Below are 22,407 nucleotides of genomic sequence, written 5' to 3' on the forward strand. Positions count from 1 at the left end.
TATTATGCTGCATTAGCGTTACATCCGGAAGTCCCAATTCAGGAAGGCAATTAATTACTTGTTTAAGTAGATGCTTGTCAGTCCCTGTTCAATAAACACAGTTAAACAGGTGCTTAACTGTAAGTCAGTATGAATGACGAACATGCTTAGTCCTAGGCATTTCTGGAAATGTTTTGCTGAGTCAAGGTGAGATGCTGTAAATTCTGGTTATTATCCTGTTAAAGAAGTAAATCTTGGAAAATGTTCCAACAGGGAGATAGATATATATATATGTGTGTGTATATATATATTTTTTTCTAATACAGGTGATAAATTTAGGCCTATACAAGAAAGAACCCATGCTCCAAGAGATCTATGGTTTGAGCTAAAGCCTCTTAAAAGTCAGTGGAGACATAGCTGGTTGATAATAGTGGTTATATGACCTAGCTGTAAAATTTATGTTTTTCCACTTGGCTAAATGGCTGTTGCTGGGAAGAAAAGGGCATTCATGACTGACTGTGCTCAGGTGTCTCTTTTCAACTAAAATGCAACCAAACTATAATAGCTTTCTTAAAAGGCTAATCCTAATCTATATCTAAATGAACTGTTTGGATAAGTTGTTTTAAACCTGAAGAAGTAAGTTGTTCATTTTAAGAAGAATATGGAAATATAAAATATTTTGTATGGAGAAAGTGATAGGGAGGGAGAGAAATTCACTTCTGATAGAAAAGGGAGGATTACTGAATTGCTAAAGCTGGGGCAAATTCTGGCTTTGAAAGTCAGTATGGGGTCTTTAGAATTTGATCATCTAGATTAGTTTGCCTTGGAAAAACTGAGAAAACAGTTCTGGAAGAGGACACCATACAAGTTGACTCCATCTATATGGTCACACACACTTGAGATTTGGACAGATAGTAGAGAAAACTCAAGGAAATATGTCAACAGAATATCTGTGTCGTGGACATTTGCCAAGCATCTAACCTAATGGCTCAGGTAGCCGAAATTCACCTTTCTATCTATCTGAAGGCTTTTTACGGCTATGCAGCACTACTTAATCTTGAGATTTTGCTCACATAAAATCATTAACAAAGTTTCTAGAAGACACAAGCACATCCTCTTTTTTTATGGGGTCAGAGTTGTATCTGGGATAGGATGATATTTTCCCCAGCCTTGATCTTCTCTAATCATCTTCCTATTTATGCTAATAAAGAATGAAAACCAGAAAGAGAGACATAAGGCATGATTAAGAAAAAGAGGGAATGCCTTTGCTCACAATTAAGTTTTCATTATGTATTAAGTAAACACATCATGAATCTCAGAATCATCTGAAAATGTATCCTTCCTGTAGACAGTGAAGATTTATTACAGGAAAAAGTGTATTAGAAAGTATATTAGGAATTAAGCACACTTAGAGGTTACTCCTTCTTTGCCTTCACTGTTTCCCTGTGATTTCTCTGTTCTGTATTCCCGTACCTGCATGCTCAAGATTCAGCTTTATGCTTGGTCATCACTTCACTCCTTGCATTCCTTTCTATTATGTCCTGTCTTCCCCATGAGCTGTGATAGGTGTATGCGGTCAGAAGAGCAGAGACGGTAACCTCCTTGCTTGTGGGGAATTAGATTTCCACAAACAGATGGTTAACATCAACTTATGCTCACATGCGGGCAAATAAGTTTGCTGTGCAGAGTGAGAATGATGGACCTAAAAGCTGATGATGGATCACAAATGCGGCCATAACCTGTTGGACGTAAGACGCCTTTCTTCCTCTGACACTAAAAAAACCTGTGTATGAAGATCTCTGATGTCAGTTGGTCTCAATGAATGAATGAATCTTTCCTCTCAAGAAGGGGTAGAGGTATGTGAAAAATCATAAGCAATTACAGGGATAAAGAGCAGAGGATGTAGTCTTTTCTATCGCATAATGTAGGTCTGCAAATTGTCTTTTCAAAATAGAGCTAAGTCACATCATCTATCATGTATGTATCTTCTTCTGGTTAAAACTATGGAGGTGAAAGTAAAGTAGGCATAAAATTGGATTACAAATTTAACCTTATATAATACATAGCAGTGGTCAGCAACGCCTCAGTTTGAGGACACTTCTGTTTCCCTGCCGACAAGAAAACGGAGTCTCATCTATAGAAGCATTGTACCTAAGGAGGCACTGGTGACAGCATAGTACAGTTTTTGGCTTACTCCCATGACAACAGAGTATTGCACATGTGAAAAAAGTATGCTGTGATCCACAAACACGTCACAGTCATTCACTCTCTATACCACATTATCCTCTTATTTGAGCTGTTTTGCATCTGGGTCCTCTGTGCCTTTGTCCTTACTTTCCCTGTAGCACTCCTTTGACAACATTCCTTGGTACAGTTTATATTTAAAATTAACATCCATGCCCTTTCATAGTGTAGGTTTGATAGGCCAGTGTGTGGGGGGCAGTGGGGATTGCTTTGGGTGGATGCAGCTGACAGTCCTACCCCCCTCTTGTCAGCTAATGTTTTGCCTTCATGCCATCTCAGTGTGCTCAGTGTGCCCCCTCACTGCACTCATGGGGACAGCTGCTGTGACGTGCCTCCTTGCTGCCCTTCCCTGAGCTCCAGTACCTTCATTCCAGGCAGTGATCTGGTAGATGCTCAGAGCCCCAGTAATGGTGATGCTAGATGAAAGCACGTAGAGAAGACAGGACCGATGCATGAATCCGTGGCTTCTGATTGCGTTGCTCATGAACTTCAGTTCTGCTTGCTTTCTGCCAATTCATTAAAAATTTCTTGATCAGTATTTAGTCTTTTATGCTCCCATAAAATACTGAATTTTTTAAATGAAACTAACACGTTGCTGCATAAGCTGCACAAGTAAAAATGGTGAGACTATAATCTTTACTAAGTAAGTATCATTAAACAGGAAACACACCATTCCTACTATTATATTATGGTGGTTCCAACTTTTCAAATACTAACGTATTCTTTTGAGTTGTTTTTACTGTACTGTCCTTCTGAGGAAATCTTTGGGACAGTAGGCATTTGCCGAGCTTGACTGCACTGTCTCTCTTTGGGCACAAAATAATGGGGTAACATTTGTAGCATACAGATTGATAGTAATTGCATTTATTTATGTAGATAATTCCATAATTCATTTACAAGTACTGCACATTGATAGGCTTGCACTCTGAGAGCTTGCTTTTTAATAGTGGCTTTAAAGAAGCATCACATCACAGTGCAGAAATTAACACATACATGAGTGTGTTTGTTTGTCTCCTGGCTTGGTGAGTTCCTGGTTGGCAATTCTATTTTATGCTATTCATATTTGTTATCATCTTGTATTTCATTTTATATTGTACATAGCAAGGGATACAAAGTTCCTTGGCCTAAAAAAAAAAAAATCCGTAAGAAAGAGTTCTCAAAGTCACAGTGTCACAGAATTTGATAAATGGCATGAAAAGATCTCTTAGGTTAGCCAGCCTTATCTATGCACTGTGAAGGCTGCTCCGCTGTATCTTTCCCCCAAATGGCTTACCTAATTTATCTTTGTATAGTCCTGTTGTTGTCTCAAGAAGCAGACATACTGAACAGTGACATAAGTCCACTTGTTTTCTTCCAAATATGGGTGCTTTAATGCTTCTGATTTCTTCATGCATCAAAGCTGTATTTAAATTCCTTTTTTACTTAGTTACCATTCTGAATGCCAGTTGAAAAGTTTCCTGCAAAGTATTCCTATAAACGTATTTCCAGCTTTGAGAGTATACTACAGCTAAAAATGCACAGTGTGAAAGCTCTAAGCTTGCATGCAGCAAGATAATAGGTAGGGTATCGGTAGCTGCTGCCGGGCCTTGGGCTGACCCAGTCCCAAGCCTTGCATAGCCGTGCTCGGGAAACAGTGCCTCAGCCAACATGCAAGAACTGTGGCAGCTGGCAAGCTGCTCCACTGCTCGCGTGCAGTTGGAGGTTGTCAGCCACTGCTCGAGGGAAACCAGGCTCCAAGAGCCGGCATTTTGCCTAACTCTCAACAGCTGCAAGGGAGCAGCGGGCAAGGGAGCAGCGCCTTTCAGTTCCTGCTTGTTTTGGTTGTTTGTTTTTTCCTTCTAGAAAAGAAGCAGAAGTGGGCACGGTGGCTTCCTATCTGCCGATCATGTAGGACCAAGGATAGGAACGAAGGGCTAAGAAGCAAATTGGCAGTCTTTCTGAAATACTGGCTACTGTATGAGCCCACTTCATTTATCATAGGTGGGAAGAGCTTGTTCCACTGACTTGGGTAAAGTTTTCTTGCCTTTACTGTTTTGTGACCTTCAGTGAAAAAATTTCCTCTCTCTTTCTTTAGTCTTGCTCTAAGTTCATAGTTGCTGTTTTGGCAAAGAAAGCTGACCCTTGTGTGTGCCAGAGCCACAGCTGCTACTCCTTGTTGAGCCAGTTACTTTTCTCCTCACTAGTATTTCTCCATGTCATTGGGGACCATTAGTTCAGTTTGTCTGAACTCACAGTGGATGGTTACTGTAAGGTCTTAAACCATATAAAAAATTACTTTTATATTAGTATTGGATTCTGAAAATAATAAACACTGTAATTCAATAAAGGTTCACTTTATGTCATAATGGATTGCTTGCTATTTTTAAATTTTCATTTATTGAGAGTTGACAAAGTGTTACAATGTTTATTTTTTTGTAATGTAGTAACACCACATCTTTACTGCTTTTGCCTAGTGTGTGCATGTAGGCGTGTGTACATTAAAAATCTCCTGGCCTTTGGAGGCAAAACAAGGGATATATTTTTTCATTATTAACTATTTTTATTTATGGACAGCTCAGATGGCATTGCTTTCTAAACTGCATGTACATGGAACATGTGTATAAAACTAATTGAAAAGGAAGAAGCAAGGAAGTATTACTGGTGTACACTACAAGTCAATGGTAATATTATCTTGCTAATTATAAAAATCAGGATGTAGATTATAGTTCTTAACCTCAATGTACATAAAAAATGATTTCAGTAAGCACTGCAAACCAAAATATTTGTGCCCATTTCCTCACAAACTAAATTAGCTAATGGAAACAGCAAGGAGAGGGTTTAAATTAAAGCACATTATTCTTTTTTCTTCAAGGACCTGTTTTTTATAAAAAGCATTTTCCTTTTGTTAGAACTTTCCTACACGTGAAAGCAGACAGAGCTCGCTGCCTGTGTAAGCTTATGTTCCATTGTGGTATTTCAGGGAAGCCAGTTCTACATTACTTATCTATCGTCTAACTAACTCGGACATGCAGCAGAACAAACCCCAAATACCCTTGAGGCATATTAATGTAATTGCCACATTTGTATGTGTATGATACATATGATAATACATACACACACACACACATATATATGCAACAGAATACCCACATCTTTTAGAATAACATGGCTCCTGGAAGATAACCGCCCCCAGCTTCCCCACCATTCCTCTGTCACCCTCCCAAATGTTAAGGGAAATTGCCTTAGGCAGCTCCACAAACCTGGACGAAATCTCCCTGCTCTCCCAAGGGGAGAGCATGGCGGAGCCGTCGGAAGCAGCTGGGCTTACTGAGGCAGAGCACTTTCCAGGAGATCAGAGGAAGGGAGCTAATGGGAAAGAAGAATCACTATGCAAAGGTTCCCTTTGGCTTATTTTATATTCATAAACTTATATTGGGATTGAATTCATGGTATTCTTTATGTGTGATTTGGAGGTTATACTAACATACATAGTAATTATTGAAGTGCTGCCAGTTCCTGATATTTTTCTTTGTTTTTCTTAAACACTCTTCTTCTGGTGTCACTGTTACACCAAAATCTCAGTTCTCATTAAAAAGAAGTTATCACTCTCCTGGATTTTGGGGTGGGGGGGAGAACAGTGGAAATAATAGAAACATTTGCAGCTCAAAAAACACAGCAAGTAAGTAGTGGTGAAATCTTGGCACAGATAAGGGAAAACTCCGGTGTCTTCAAAGGTCAGGATTTCACCTTAGTATTTAGCTGTTTATTTGATTGAGATGTTTATATTTAGAGTCATCTTCTTAATACTTTTAAGGGACAAAATCACTTTTTTTTTTATATACCAGCCTTAGTTGAAAGAACCATAAAGTAATTTACAACAGCAAATGCTTGCAAATAGAAAAAAAGGGAAAAGAAATAAATTAACAGCACAATGTAATAAGTAGTCTCCTTGCCTTAAATGCAGCACTACTCACTGTTCTTCGTAAAAATGTAGAATGCATGTTATTTTTGGAAGTAGTCATCAAATAAATCAAAATTTGTCTTACTCTCTGATAAGTTAGTTAGTGAAATAAAAATTGTTTCTAGGAATGTTTTCACACAGTTAAGCCCAGCAGCTCAATTAAGATATATTTTCAATAGCTGACCTTGTTTCCAAAGGGTTTTTAAATTCTGACCTCAAACATTGAATAGAGTTGTGTATTATTTGATATGCAATTCTTGGTTTTCATCTACATGAAAAAAGAAAATCTAGTTGAACTATAAGTAGGACTTGGGAGATTGTAAGCAGCCAGTTCATAGATCTTTCCTCAAATAAATAATAAAACTTTAGTTCCCTGCAAAAAAAAAAAAAAATTAATGCTCACAGAAGATCAACTGAACATCTCAGCTGGCCTTCTAGTGGACTTGCACTTACCAGGAAATGTTTTGGGAGTATTGTTTCGCAGGAGTCTCTCATAGCTTATTCCAGAAAGCAAATGTCTGCCACTCCTTTATGTCAGAGGCTGCAGCTGCAAATTCGCGCTAAGAATAAGAGCAGGACACTCATTTATTTACATGCTTTGAGAATAAGGAAATTCTGTATTTGTTTAACTAACTGCTTCAGAAAGAACTCCTACCGACATATGACAAGGCAAGGACTTTTTCTTAGTACACTGAACAGCAAATACTTCAACTGAGAAGGAGTTTCCTTAAAATTTAAGTCATGCCTCTTTTAATCATTCTGAATATTAAATCACTGAACATATCAGTTATTACATTGTTACATTTGGGAACCATGGTGGGGGGAGATGCATATTAACAGACTTACTACTACTGCCAAGACATGACATCATTATATTACAAAAATTTGAAAAATAGAAGACACAAACAAATTGAAAGTAAATTTCAAAATTCAAATTTTCTAAACCCCACTGTTTTCAGCTTTTTTTTATTCAGTGGCAATTTTGAAAATGTTCACTTGAATTCTAACTCTGACTAAATTTCATTCTTTGAAAATAACATATAGTTTTATATATACGTACAAGCATAGTGTGTATATATACATGCACACGTGTATGCATATGTGTGTGTGTGTATATCTATATCTATGCATGCACATACATACAGCATCTACAGGCTTTGCCATTGAGCATGCTTGTATGCCACGCCACTCTTCTAGGAAAAGGTGGGTCACATTAACCTGTCCCTGTATGAGTTATTAGAGAAGAGGACTGCAAGTGCTGGAGATGGAAAGGGAGCTGCTCCGAGCCTACGTGGTGCCAGTCTTTGAAAATGTGTGTCTTCTGGCCTGTGTTGCACTACAGTGTGAAGCTACTGTGGTTGGATAATCGTTCTGTATCCCTCTTGCAGTGGAAACAAGCAGTAACACTTGCTTACTAGTAACTGACAGGTGACATCTTTAAATAAGGTAAGGGATGCTTTTCTTAAACCCTTTCACGAATTACTGTCTTGACTGACACAGTCAGACCTGTGAAATGTGGTGGCTGGAACGTTGCGTCTCCACAGGCAGTGCAGAAAAAGGAAAAGGGAGTCAGTCAAAAAACAGCCTTTTGTTTGTTGGGCTTGTTTGCTTGTTCTGTTAGTGACTCTTTATATACCACTTGCTACAGATTGAAGAGTTTGCAGCCACGTCTCTAAATAAAATGAACTTAAATGTTCAATGAATATTTTATCAGCCTTTCATTTATGCCAAGTTTCATTTCATCAGTTTTCCTAGATGTGTTATGAGACCTTGAAGAGCCTGCTGAATAGCTGAGATAAAAGCATCCAAGTGAAAACAGTCCTTGAGTACATTAGATTTATAGTAGAACAATAGATTTATACTAAACTCTATATAATGTTATTGGCATTGAAGTATAAAAACAGCTGCTTTCTAGAGCTGGGGAAAAAAAGGGATAAAGTAAAATGTATGGCCTGATTCTTACCAGTTGTGGCCCAAGAACACCTCCTAAAATTTATTCAAAACTGTGAATGCAGTTAGCAACTTGTTTTTTGCCCTTACAATATCCATATTTTCTGTATGGAAGTAAGACTAGTGTGAGATGCATCTGGAAAACTGAGCAGAAATGTGGACACTAAGCCACTGCAAATAACATAGATATCCTAAAGGATAGTAGTAAATCTTCCTAAATTTCATTGCCTATTCAGAGATGTCTAGAGCAAAGTAAAATGAATGGCGATTTCTGCTTCCTCTCCCCAGTAAATGCAGCAAAGCAACTAATTTAAACAGCCTTAGTGGTAGTTAGCTATTCTGCTTTTGACTTAGGAGGCACACGGGACCCGTTTCCTATAACAGTGTTTCAGATACCTGTTTCTGCAAGCTGATTCCTGTCTCAGGGAGTGATCTGTAGAGCTTAAATAATATGGCAGAGCTTCAGTTCCTGTGGCATGGCAAGGAGTCAGTGGAATTTGGCCAGTTGAACTCGGTACACCCTAACAGTTGCGTTTGTACTTCAGAGTTGTTGGGTTTCAGCATTTAAAATACCTGGGCTGATACGTGTCCACTCCCCTGCGCTGTTGTGTCAAACTATGAGCAGGCTGATATGCTCATATATGATGCAAACATGCCATGTATTTGTTTGTAAGATTATAATTTCAACCTCATCAAAACAAGAGATCCATGAGGCTTATTTATTTACTTATTCCTTTATAGTAAATATATGTTGGTTATATTGTAAGAAATAAAAATTTAGTTTTCTTGACCACAGTGCTGTGGTGAGAGAGCTGTGGACTGCTAGAGACCACAGCCATTTTGCGAAAGGAGCCACAGATACCAGAACTCTGAGATAACTGTTTGGCTTCCGCAGGAGAGGAAATGCCAAAAAGTCCCAACTGTCTCCTACAGTGATTCCACTTCATTATACATATTTGCCAATGTAACCTAGGGTCACCATAAAAGCTGGCTGAAATACGAAGGACAACCTTTTACACTGTCTGGAAGCTGCTACCGATTTCTTCTAGAAGTCATCTCCCTTCCGTGCAAACAGCTTTTTTCTCCCCACTCCAGGAGCAGCAGTCACTGGACTGCCACAGACCCCCCCCACCCAGATTGCTGCCTACCTCCCATCAACTGCATGCTACTTTAAATAAAAAATGGGAGGGTTTTATACTCATAAGTCACTTTTAGACACTTTAGAAAAAAAACTGCCCTATGAGCCAGAATAAAACTTCTGCCATAGAAGCAAAACTTTGTTCTTTTTTCCCATACTGCTGTTACCATACAGATTATGTCAGAAAAGTGAGCGCAATGCCACCAGTGTCAAGTGTTGGGGGGGGGGGGGGAATATTACAAGTGCTTAAAGAGCTCTCAGGATTATGGCTTTGTCAGCTGCTCAGGGGTCTAGCAGCCCTTCAGCGCTCCCTGGAAAGGTTTCTTTTCAACAGCCTCACTGGACAGATAATTAAAACGTGTGTCTGTGGGTGCGCGTGCACAATTAATCCTCTGATTAGCATGAAGGGAAAAAAGTTGTTTATAGGAAACAGCTGCTCTTGCGCTCGGTTGCAGTCTCGCTCACGCTCATTCCGTCTACCAACTATAATTTATATTGTAGCAAGATGGTGACTGTGCAGCAGTTGTTTGAAATATGGAGAGGAAGTAAGTTCCTGTACCTATGAGCTAATGGCTACAACACTAGTTATTCAAGTCAGGCAATCATGACATTTCAAGTCAGTCCTTTGAATTTTGCTAAAATAGTATCACAAGAACTATGCTGTATTTCTAAGCCTAGCCAGAATGCCTAGGGAGTCTGCTTCTCTAAAGCTAATGTTTATAAATGACAGTCTCTAATAGAGCTAGCTTATTCTAAAAATAAATAGTTACGCAAAGGTTACATGACTCTTACAAACTGGAAATACCTGCTGAAAATTTCACATGCTACAGCAAGAATGAACTTTATAGGCCATATGTTGAATTTAACACCTTTTCCTGAAATATATAGCTAATTTCAGCCATGCAGCACACGTGCATTCGGCCACTCTAATTATTTTAATTTCCTAGGGGGGAGGAAAAAAATAAAGTTAGTTACTATGTGGCTCTTCTAGAGAGCAGCTACAAACTTGTTATTAACTGGAGGAACTTTCAGCTGGTTAAGAGGTGTTCTCAAAAATGCAAATAAATCCAGCCCTTTGCTGACTTCTGGCTGCATTTCTATTGCCCTATTTACATTTATGTGTCTGTGTAAAGTGTTACATGATCACCCTGTACACAGAAAATAATGGACTCCTCTCACCTGATGAATTCATTTGGCTTGGCAAAGGGTGAAGACAATTAAGCTTTGCTAACAAACAGTTTTATTTGCAAATCTGTGTATTGCAGTAATTCCAACAAATTAAAAAAAGACTATGCAGTAAGCAAGAGTGAATGACAGAGATGAAGATCACTCTCTTGCTAAAACTGATGGTTCTCAAGGGAACTGACTTCTTTCTTTGCTTTTCCAAGAAGAAATGTTTCAACAGCCAGAGAGAGTGTGTAAGCTTTGAAATACAGTCTTCCAAATCCTATAGAGCAACCCTAGTATTTTTATGTCACCAAATTGTAGTGGGCTTACTCAGTGTCAGGGCACATGCTAATGAAAATATTCCTAAACAGTGTGCTTTCAGTATATAAGAGCACAGTGTACTAAAACAGAAAGTAGACGATCTCATTGAAGCTTATATATTGTCCTAAAACTGATGCCAGGTTCACCCTGGTGAACTGATGTGCCATTCTCTTTGAGAAACTCTCCTTTCCCTATTTGCCCCCCGCCATAAAATGGCAGGCTGCCTAATTAGCAACCAAGTTTCAGAAGAAAAAAGGATAAGTGCTCAGGTAGGCCTGCTGGGTAAACTTAAACCAGGGCTATCTTAAAGCTGTTCAGAATGGCAATGAAATTGTCAGCCTTGTAATTAAATAGGAGTGCAGTGTTGCCTTTGAAGATAAAAAGCTACTCAATTCAGATCACTGATATGATTTCTATAGTATATGTATCCCTAGCAGTTCTCTGTTACACTGTGACAATGGCAAAGGTAGCTTAAGTTGAAGGGTGAAGTCTGTCTTTATTTCAAGCAAAGCCAAAAGAATTTTAATGCTACAAAAAGCATTAGGTTCAAAAGAAACCCAGGCATGGTTCAGCTGTTATCGGGCCCTGTCAAAAAAAAAAAAAAATTCCCACAGGACCAAAACCAAAATTGTGAATGTTTCACCTAAAAGAGTATGATTTTTTTCCTAGCCAGTACACCAGGCATGTAGAGATACCTTCTCAGGTGCCCAGGGGTGGCGTACAATGCCTAATTTTAGGCACAGTGGCAGTGAACATACACACAGCAATTATATAGCTATTACTACTGAAAGGACGATCCTGAGCTTTATCAGTCTGAGAGTGTCGGAGTGGGAGACGGACCCGGAGTAACAATGAGTCTCAATGTGAGTATGATCGTTCTCCCTTTATTAGAGCTTACACAGAGTATATATAGACAGGCAATAGAGCATGTGCTAGCAATAGCTGTGTGATCGGTTTACAGTCTCTGTTCACGCGCCTAAAGCGAATACACGATTGGTGCAAAGTTGCTGTTCACGTGGAGGGGCTTGTCGGCCCCCTCCTTGACTTGTTTACCACTACTTGCCTTCCCCTTTTGTAATGGTCTAGGAATGTTCAAGGACAGTTCACATAGCCGTGGAATCCTCCCTCCATCGTGAAGACAGGATTGCTCACTTCTAAGAGATCATGCCCCTTTTCACTTAACCATTCTTCCACATGAGAGAAGCTGATTTCTCATTTCCAAGCATTTTGAATAGTGATGGCCAGTTGCAGGTATCAGTTCTTTTGCCAGTGTTGGCCTTCAGTCAAATCCCTGCTCTTGTTCTTTGGTTTTGACAAGCCCCGAACCTGGTTTCCCTATCAGTGTGGTAACTCTGGTTTGCAACTGTTCTGCTTGAAGTCCCTTTCTGGAGTATGCTGGGCCATGTTCATGCCTAGCATTTGAGATGATGATTCACTGAGGTTTAACACAAAATGTCTCTACCAGACACACAGCCTTGGGCCCTATTTGCCTCTTGCAGAGCACCATCACAGCGGTGAGTCGGCCTCTATCGAGGCTGCCAGAGTCAGTGGGGGTGAGGAGGTTTAAGACAGTGAACATGTCCACTGCCCTTTCTGCTTCCAGTGCCTACACACTGTCAGTCCTGTAAGCCTCAGATGTATGAAAGGAGCAGTATAATCACTTTGTTTATATTACACTACAGAGCACCAGGGCAGAGCTGACATGCCAATGGATGCTGCCATTTTTGTTCCAGTTAGCAGACTTTCAGTTAGAATTAAATATATTATTGTTTCCAGGAATATTAAAGGAAGATGCCTTTGCTTTAACACTTATTGAATATAGTACGCTGTTGAATACAGTTATAGGTGAAGCAAACAGTTGTTACGCATGCTGCCTGTTTAGCCTGGGATTGCTTGAAAAGTCTGACAGGGCACAGAAGTCACTTCAATCTCTGTGTGCCATCCCGCTCTTAATTACCATTAAAAAATCTTGGCCATTGCTCTGATGAATCCAGCTACTAGACAGTATCCCTGCATTGCTCAGGAGCATGTGAGGGAGTCTGGAATGTGATGGAAGCAGCTGGGAAATTTGCCTAGTGCTGATGCAAAGGAAATAACAGGTAGCATTTTCATAACTCCTCTTTAAGGTGGTTTCATTACCCATCAGCAGTAATTGCAGTGATACCCTGCAGATAAGTGTCACAAATTCACATTAAAAAAAAAAAGAAAAAAGAAAACAACCACCATCACCTACCTAGGTATTTATATTCCACCAGCACAATATTTCTGCATATCTTTTCAAGTCTGAGCAGTGGAACAACATGAATATAATTATCAAACATGCCAAGGGAAAACAAAAAGAATTAGGTTTTAGTATGTTAATCTTACTTTTTAACTGTTTTTATTCCTGACCATATTGTGATTAAAGACAGACTGCTTTCCTAGAATAATGTTTCTGTTTCTTATTACAGTTGGATAGTGTCACTTCACTAATTCAGGCTGCCAAGAATTTAATGAATGCTGTGGTGCAGACAGTAAAGATGTCCTATATTGCGTCCACCAAGATTATCAAGATTCAGAGCCCTACTGGCCCACGACATCCTGTTGTTATGTGGAGAATGAAAGCTCCAGAGAAGAAGCCCCTAATTAAAAGAGAGAAGCCAGAAGAAATCTATGCAGCTGTCAGAAAAGGTTCTGCAAAGAAGAGAATCCATCCTGTTCAGGTCATGAGTGAATTCAGAGGCAGAGAAATAGTCTGATATTTTTCCACTTTTTGCATTTCCTATCATGAAATTCTATTGGTTTTGCATCTTTTTCCCACTTGTTTAATAATTACATATACTAATGTTTTGCTTTTCTCTAAATCTGTATGTTAACACTTGCTTAAATTATTTCAAAATGTTGTTGGATTAATTAATAGCACACCATTGGAAAAAAAAAATCCTCATTCTCTTGTAGTGACAAACTATCACCATGTCTTTGTACTGGCATGTTTTCAGCTGAGCACTTTGAGTGACACATATGGGACGGTGGTGTAACAAGGGTAGATCTAGTTGCCTTTCATGTGGTCGGAAGGCAGAATGCCATGTGCCAAACTGTGCCAAAACTCCTCCTGCATTCACTAGGGTTAGGTGTTTCTTCTCCAGGGATGAATGTGGCCAATACTGAATTCCGTGTATTTTATGACATACAGATTTTTAAACATTGTGTTTATTGGGTTAGATCCCTAACCAGAATCATTAGGCTGTGATCAGAATATCCGTGCTGGCTGATGCTAGCTGAGGGTCTACGCCTTCACTTTTATCCAGATTGAAAGATCTATAGATCCCCCCCCCTCCACTCCCAACCTCCAGCCTTAGGCACAAACACAAGGGGAAATGTAAGTTTGAAAATGTTTGATGAAACAAAAAGTATTATAACAACATGGATGCAATAATGTAATCAAAAGCATTAACTGCCACATAGCAGTAATAATAGCTCTTTAAAAGGCTTTTTAAAACATTAACATTAATCTGCGTTCTGCTTGCCAGCCTATTCTGTGAATCCTAATAAATCTGATTGACTACTATATTTGGCAGTTCAGGTAAATCAGATATTAACAATAAAAACCTTTTTTCTAACCACGGTACAAAAGAGCAAACAAATAAGTATATCATTACCCTGAGATTAATGTGTGAAATACAAATATACTTGCTTATCTTGCATCTGAAGAATGATGACATTTTTTTGCAAGGTGGAGTGAATTAAATGACTTTTTGCCTATGGCACTAGCATCCCAAATGCAGAACTGTGCCTTTTAGCAACTTGATAAATGACTACAATGTATTTCAAAGTGCATAATGAAGGTAAGGGTTATCAGTATGTAATCACAACCAACCTTCTGTAGATTTCTTACAGAAATAAACCATTTTTCTAGATCTGTTTGAATCCACCTGGATGGATTTTTTTTAAGCAGTGAACCTGTCTTCACTCCATGTCACTAGGTTTCCACAGATGCCACTTGTTACTTAACATATCTTTGCCTGGCAAGCAAGTAGGTCCTTTGCTACATTTCTGTATTTGCTAAAGTCAAAGGATTCCCTCAAATGCCAGAGCTTTATGATACATAATTGATTACCATTATGAGCAGGCTCCAGAAAATGGGCTGCTGCTACGTGTCATTTAATATCTTATTTTGGCCAGCATTGGACCTACCTAGAACAATGTGGGCAGCAGAAATAATCATAAACTGTATTTTTCCTCATGTGGTCACCCTGTTTCTATGCCTGGAGCAGTGGAGCAGTATAATTTCTAAGCTGTTGGTTAAGAGAGCCCATGAAATCTACAGTGATCATGCATCAAAGATCTTACAGATCACAATTCCAGCTTCCCCAAATTTCTCCAAATTTACTATCAGTTAAATGAAACAAAACTTAGAAATTAGGAAAATTATTTACAACTCAAAAAAATCTTTATATTGCCTCAGGATCTTAGTAACATATACAGGTGTCTGCTCTCTTACATCTACAGCTAACGGTCAAGGTGGAGCAGGTGGAGGCAGTAAAGAGCAGGTCATACCACCTACTGAAAAGTGGCAGATTAAGCAGAGCTGAGGTAAAGATGGTGTGTGGTAAAGAGCACAAGAGTGTACAGTATTGTCACATCTTAAAGCCAAAATCTCCAAGTAATACTTCAGGTTCTGGTTCACCCATTTTTGACTACCCCTCCAGCAAAGTTCAGGTCTAAAAGCCAGCAGGTGAGTTCACATAATCTTGGTTTTTATGTGTGTGCGTGGGGGGGTTATTCTCTTAATAAATGTTCATGGCTCTAGGTTACACCTTTGATATAGGTCACCTTGCTATCAGCTGTTTGTAATTAATGCCTTTTATCACATTGAAGAGATCACATTATTAATAAAAACCATGTGGTACACCAGTAGGAAGACGTGCCTTTTTGTTGTTGTTGTTGTTGTTGTTCTGGTTTTTTTTTTTGTGGTATATGTTTCCTTACTCTTCTCCAGCCTTAGTGAACACTCAGTTCAAAAGCCTGCCAGGCATGTTGTAGGAGTGGCAGCCGATCTGGCACACTAAGTTTATCACTGTGCTACTACACTCTATTTTAAGCTAGCGCTTTTTTAGCATTAACACCATTAAAGCACAGCTCATTGCTTAATGTAATGCCCCTTCCTGTAATGCTATTCACTACTCTATTATCCTAGACATACCCAGTAACCAGTTTGATCTCAGCTTCCAATACCATTCCTATTACTTAGGAATTTATTAGGAAAAAAAAACCCTAAATGAACAAGAAAAATCAAAAACCACTGCTGTTTCTGAGAAAAGCCAAAAGAATGATGAGTTAATTATATCTGGACGACTACTTCTCTGAGCCATTTGGATAAAGGTGAAACCCACATGAAAACATAACAAGGTAAAGTTTATTCCTGGCTAAGGAGGCAGAGGGATAAGAAACATGAATCCGGGAGTTATAAAAAGCCCAGTATATTAGCTCATTACCCCACTCAGCAGGTCTGTGAAGCAGGGAACCACCACTTCTGCACCACTATTAATAAAGCTGGAGGAAGACCTGCTGCTCAGCAAGTTTAATTCAGACACAGAGGCATAATCCCCCCTGCAGTGCACTCATTCCTTCCTAGCCCTGGTTTTCAGAGAATAAGTTTTCAGTCCGCTGCTGTTTTGCCTCTGTGTGTGTTTGCATAGTGTCCGTAGCCTACCAGCATTTGTTTGAAAACTATGCTCCTATAGCAGCAGCTTTGCAGGGCTTTCCTTGGGAGAGCCAATTTTTCATTAGTCTTCCTTGCTTCTCCCCACTGCCCTATTATGGAGTGAAGTGTAAAGGACAACTGAAGGCAGTTTTATTTTAAAAATTCAATAGAGCACTAAAAATGAGGTAAATTGTATTTATCATTGTTGAAGCATATTAGTACAAGAGGACACATTCAAGCCATTTCCATGAATCCCATAGATGTTGATTTTTTTTATTTTTTAATAAACAATTTGGCTGCTTTGCTCTGCTTTAATAGTTTGATGTTTCCTTCAGTATTTAAGGCTTCTAATTTGTAAAAGGAAGTTTCTGTCACTGCAGACTGAGCTGAGCATAGTTTGCAAGTTTTCCCAATTACTTCCCATTACTTCTGCCTGGACTTAGTGAGTTGTTCCTGGTAAATAACACCAGTCCTCTAGTCTCTTGGACCCTCAAAAAACCCAGAAACAACATGTCCCTCTACCGCTGCCCACCCCCAGAGCCCTGGCCTTGTGTACAGTAAGAACTGTCCCAGCATAGCTAGTGGCCTGATGATTTTTCTGAGGGTGGTGGGAGAGATAAAGATGAGGAACAGACATGACCACCCTCTCCAAGGGTTTCCTGCACTTGGGCCAACAGAACTTTTTCCTCTGACTTAAGCTAACATCACTGGGAAGTTCTGTTGCTCCATCTTTGCTGAAAAAGATGAGTAAGCAGCATGTCATCACACAGGTCTGGTATTCCAGATGGCTTTAAAAGGTCTTCAGTGCTTTTGAAAAAGGCTTCTTGTGTTGTTTATTTTGTGTGGATCTGCTATGGAAGCATTTAAAAGAAAAATGTGTTTATACAGCAAGTTCTTTAATGAGATTTTTAGAAGCTTTATTTTAAAAGTATTTGTAAGTCTTTACCAGTACCAGACAGTAAAATTCTATGCTGTCATACCTGCCATTATTGCTGTCAGCCACTACTTATCCTTTGTGTACTTTTCTTGGTTAAACTTTGGGGACTTGCCTGCATATCTGGCTCAGGGGATAAGTAGATAAATGAAAGCCTATTCCCTCAGGATGGATTAAAAAAATAAAATCATTCTCAGAGAAGAAAAATCTAAAATAAAATACAGCAAACAATGAATATCCAACAAACAAACTTGTTTCCCTGCTATCAGCCTGTGATTGCCTATTGCCTTTTCACTTTCTCAAAAAACATGTTCTAAGAGAATAGGTTTTGTATTTGACTAAGTTGTTTTAGCCTTAAAGAAACAGTGACACCTGCTAGGCTCTTCTCACTTAACAAAACCCCAGCATCTGATTGGGAAGGGCCGTGAGGATGACAGAGGAGGGAAAGCAGTTCTCCGTGCAAACCCTGCTTCACTTCTACATTCCAGAATTGTAAAAGGGGCAAGGGGGTCCCTTTCTACCCATCTAGCCCCCCCCCCCAAAGGAAAACAAAAACAAAAAAACACAGTGCAACCAGGTTGTCAGCAAGAGAATATTCTGGTTCTGCCCTCAACCACACCAAGAAAATGGTTTGGGATTCCTGCAAGATAAATTCCCAAGATCTTGGTAATCCTGCAACTGCCAGAGCAATGCTGGCTGGCTCCTTGGAGCCCCCCAACCCCTCCGGCAGGGCAGTGGGATGCCTCCTCACTAGCTTGAGCCAAAAGCTGACAAATAAAGGCTCTCCTGCAGAAATCTGCCTGTTCTGTAACAGCAAGGTAACAGACAACTGCTCTGTACACCAGGCCTTCTCCTGTATCCTCTTCCATACTACCAGCTACCAACTGGTGCGTAACGCACTGTATGTGCCTCTTGCAAACATCTGCTAGTCACAAGATACACTCTTGGGGGGGAGAAGAAAGCGAGGCGGACTTGCTGTGAGACAGCACTGTCTTCCTGTCTTCAGGAAGTAACTGTTTTTTTCTCCTTCCAGTGGGCTCCATTCTAAGGTATAAGCCACAAGAAGGAGATGGAGAAGTCATGAGGTTTGAAGTAATGGCCCTCTTTTTCTTCTCTGAACTTGAGCATAGTAGCCAAACAGAACAATCTGGTGAGGAAAGCACTTGACCCAGCCATGCCAGCTCTCAGCCATGGAGCCTCCCGAAGGAACCTTTTTGGCAAAAACATATCATACTGCATCACGTACACCATTTCTGCAAGGACAATCAAACTGTGTGTCAGCCATGCGCATTCATGAAACCATGCATGAGACTATCCTTGAATAGATGGAAGAGCTATCTGCTTTTCCAGATAGGTTATAATGAACATCCCCTTCACCCCACAAGCACAGTTCTTCAAAGAACTAAATGACAACACTAGCTTTAATTGCAGGCTAATGTGGTTCACTGTTTGTGATAGACAGAGAAACATAACAGACATTTCCTAGCAAGGGCCAACTTTAAGTGTAGTCCAAACAGACAGCTATTTTGCTGAGTGATACCAAAACCATGGGCTGGCTGTTGATTTTGTTGTGCGCTGCAGGAGACGGAGAGGGACCGATATATGTGTGCGCAGGAGGAGAAAGTTTTGGGCCCAGGAGCAAGAGAGAAGGGAGAGTGGCAAGCAGTGGTGGTACTTCTGGCAGCAGACATGAAGAAGTTGTTGAATCTCCAGAGAAAGAAGGGCTTGATAAAATGGTTCTGCACATCTTGCTCTTGTACCTGAGAGCGGGGCTAGGATGCAGCAAGGCAAGGGCCCCTTTCTTTGGCCTCAGCCTTGCAAACCCCAGACTGCCCACGGCCCTGACTAGTACCATTCACCTCCCCAAACCTGCCTGGCCTTGCCAGCAGCTCCTGCTGGTCAAGTGACGCACAACTGACTCTCCCCAGGCCTTTTCTGGGCCCTTGCTCCCATCGTTAGCACACCCCCCCCTCAAAGCCTCCTCTGCATCCACTGCCACGCTCAATTTTGCCTACAACACTGAGGTAGCTCTGGTTATACACAGCTATTAATATACCCCTTCCTCTCCAACAACCTACAACCCACTAAAGTCACTGGGGTGCCTGGAAGAAAAATTAATATAATAAAAGCAGTCTTCTGAAATTATCCAATAGAGTGCAATTTAAGAGCATATTAGTAAACTAATTATGTAATAATTAAAGATCAACTAGATGATACTGTATTTCACTTTTGTTTTCCCTAATGGATCATTACAACTGGTTTACGCTTTCTTCTAATATGGTTGAGGGCTTGTTTTTTTGCAAAACAACTTCTGAAAGTGATGAAAATGCATTGGCACTCTTGATGAAAAGCTTATGGACATGCTGTATGTTGAAAGTGGCATTGCTGCGATGAAAAAGTCATTTTTCAATTAATAAATTGTAGTTCTGAGGAAACTTCCCTGGGATAAAGAAAAAAAATCCAAAGCAGAAAAGGCTTAATAGTTACATAGAAACAAACCAAAAATCTGCTTCAAAGACACTGTTATGCTGCAATTAACAGGAGAAACTTGCTGTTACAATCAAAGGAATTGAAAGGTAAAGAGCTAACCCTGGACTCCAGCATACGAAGAATATTTAACAGACTAGCTTGCAGTTGTAAGAGCTGGATCTAGCAATTTTATTTTTAAGGAGTTTTTTATAGGATTAGAGATGCATATTTTCTGCTTCCTTATTGTGAAAATGACTGCATTTAAGCAGGTTGGAGACTACAGAGATACCCTGTCTTACATGATATGGTTCCTCCAGACTCTCGGTCTTCTATCAGCCTGTCCATTTTAGAACTATTGACTTTGCTGCTGTAGTTATCAATTATTTTTATACAAGACAGCAAATAATTTAACAACAGCTGAAATTAGGCACGTAGCTCATTAGCTGTGGGGCAGATTGTGCCTTTTAGCACAGCTCTTTCATTGAGGCAGGATGTTAAGGAGCTGGTGCTGACTGTTCCAGCAAGGCCCTGGTAGGTATGTTGCGTCATTAGTTCCCAGAGCTCCCTTACTAGACGGGAACACGATGGGAAATTGCTCCCACGCTTTCAAAATATGGAACAGAGCACCAGGCTCTGTTTGCCCAACTAGTCAGCATGGCTGAGGGGAGGAGAGAAGGGCAGAAAACTATCTTTTTTGTACTTTTCCAGCCTCTATAGTGGAATAAGACACAAGGGAATGATTTCTCCAGGAAAGAAGAATTTCCCTTGAGTCCCAGCCTCACAAAGATCAAGGAAATAACAGTAGGAGACTCTTCTATGCCTTCCAGTCCCTCTAGGAACCTAAACTAGTCCTGTTTGCTCTGTCCTAATGCTGCTCCTGATTGAAGATTATTTATCTAAATGTATAAATTTTGCAATATACACCCAGGCTATTTTACAGCAAATTGTGGGATGCACACATTGGAAGCCTTCCTAACAGCAAGTTGCATTGATTAAATGTTTCCTGTTCCATCTAATTTCTATTTAAGGTACTAAGGACCTCATCCAGCAAGCCTGCAAACCCCAAACCCTCGGTGACATCTCTCAGAGCTTGCACAGGCAGCAACCAAGAGAAGCAGGCAGCAACCTCATTTCTACTGCCACTGTGTAAATATTTTGCATGCAAAAATGGTGTGTGCTTTGTACCCCCCCCCCTTCCCTAAGATTCCATTTCACTTCATCTTCCCCTCAAAATACTACAACAAAAGAACAGGAAAAAATGGCGCATGGCCAGCTCAGCAGCCGGGCTAGATCAGCACAGCTATTTTGAATTCAGTGGTACAATATCCCTGGCAGTAGTTACTGCAGTTCTTCCTCTGAAAATGTGAGCCCTCATTCATGCTGGCTAAGACCAATCACACACCTTAACGTTTGCTTTCAGAAAGGTAAAAAGCCTGCCACCAGTAAACAGATATGTTCCCCCAAAGAAAATCTGTCTTCCTTGCCCTTTCCTCTTGTTGCATTTCAAACAACTCGCCTTTATTTAGGCATGTCAGGGCCAACTTTAAAATACCAAAATACAAAATATCAAGGTTATTAATACAGTAATCCAAAGGGCAAAGAGCTTAGTGGCAGTATGAGCTACTGAGTCACGTGGGTGGTGATGGCACATCCTCAAACACTCTATTATCATAATGCCTGGGCTGAAGACTCCATTAATTTTCTGCATCACCAACAGCTGAGGACCAAAGCTGACAGCCAATAGTACATGAGTCCAGTGTAAGCAAAATACAGCCACAAATAAACCTTCCCATCACCTCCTAAAATACAACAGAAAATATGCAGCAAAAGAAGGAATATGAAGAAAACTGCCCCCAAGTAGAAGAGCCCTTGCAATGTTGTCTTTCAAAAATATTTCAGTTCCCAAGCAGCCATATATTTATCTTTTTCACAACAGAGTGAATTATGAGGGCCTGAATGTGCTAAAATAAATTCATGTAGTTTGATTTTTCAAGGTATCAAAGGAGAGAAAGTGAGTAGCTCTTCCTGTGTTTTTGCTTGAGATACGTATCACATGGAAGGGGTCCACCACCAGCGACTTACCCATTAACAGTAATTAATTAACAGTGAATTAATTTCCACTGGCAACTCATCAGGTAAAACTGTATGTCTCTTTTTCATAACAAAAGCATTTAAAATCATATTTTAAATAGGACAATTTGCAATAGAGATTAAAAAAAAAAAAAAAAAAAAAAAAGGCCCTCTTTTCTGGCCAAATCTTACTTCCTCATTCAGAGACTTTACACCCTCATACTGCAAGCTCCTTTTCCCTAAAGAAGACAACATCTAAAGAACGCTATCTAATCACATCTAGCTCTGATAACCACACTTTGTCACAAAATTCATAGCTAAGTACTTGAAGGTCCCAAAGGGTATGTCCAAAACAGCAGGATTGGAAAAGCTACCAGAAAACTAAGACCATAATTTAATATTTCTTTTGGAAAGTAATTAAATCTTATCATCATGGGTATTTGACTTTTACATAAACGAACTTAAATAAACCTTGAAAGGAACACACAATATGCTACCTAGACAATGGGTAC

The 22,407-nt window shown here is 39.8% G+C and overlaps 1 protein-coding gene across 1 annotated transcript in view; it reads left to right on the forward strand.

The window, feature by feature from the left end:
- The window catches only part of CTNNA3 (catenin alpha 3), a 586,211-nt gene extending 572,680 nt beyond the window's left edge, over positions 1–13,531 (forward strand). Inside the window, exon 18 of the mRNA XM_013945648.2 lies at positions 13,190–13,531. Coding sequence (XP_013801102.2) covers positions 13,190–13,477 — 288 coding nt within the window. The 3' untranslated portion in view covers positions 13,478–13,531. The remainder of the gene's footprint in view (positions 1–13,189) is intronic.
- The last annotated feature ends 8,876 nt before the right edge of the window (positions 13,532–22,407 follow it).

The sequence above is a fragment of the Apteryx mantelli genome, chromosome 7 (genome assembly GCF_036417845.1).
Source record: "Apteryx mantelli isolate bAptMan1 chromosome 7, bAptMan1.hap1, whole genome shotgun sequence".
Lineage (NCBI taxonomy): Eukaryota > Metazoa > Chordata > Aves > Apterygiformes > Apterygidae > Apteryx > Apteryx mantelli.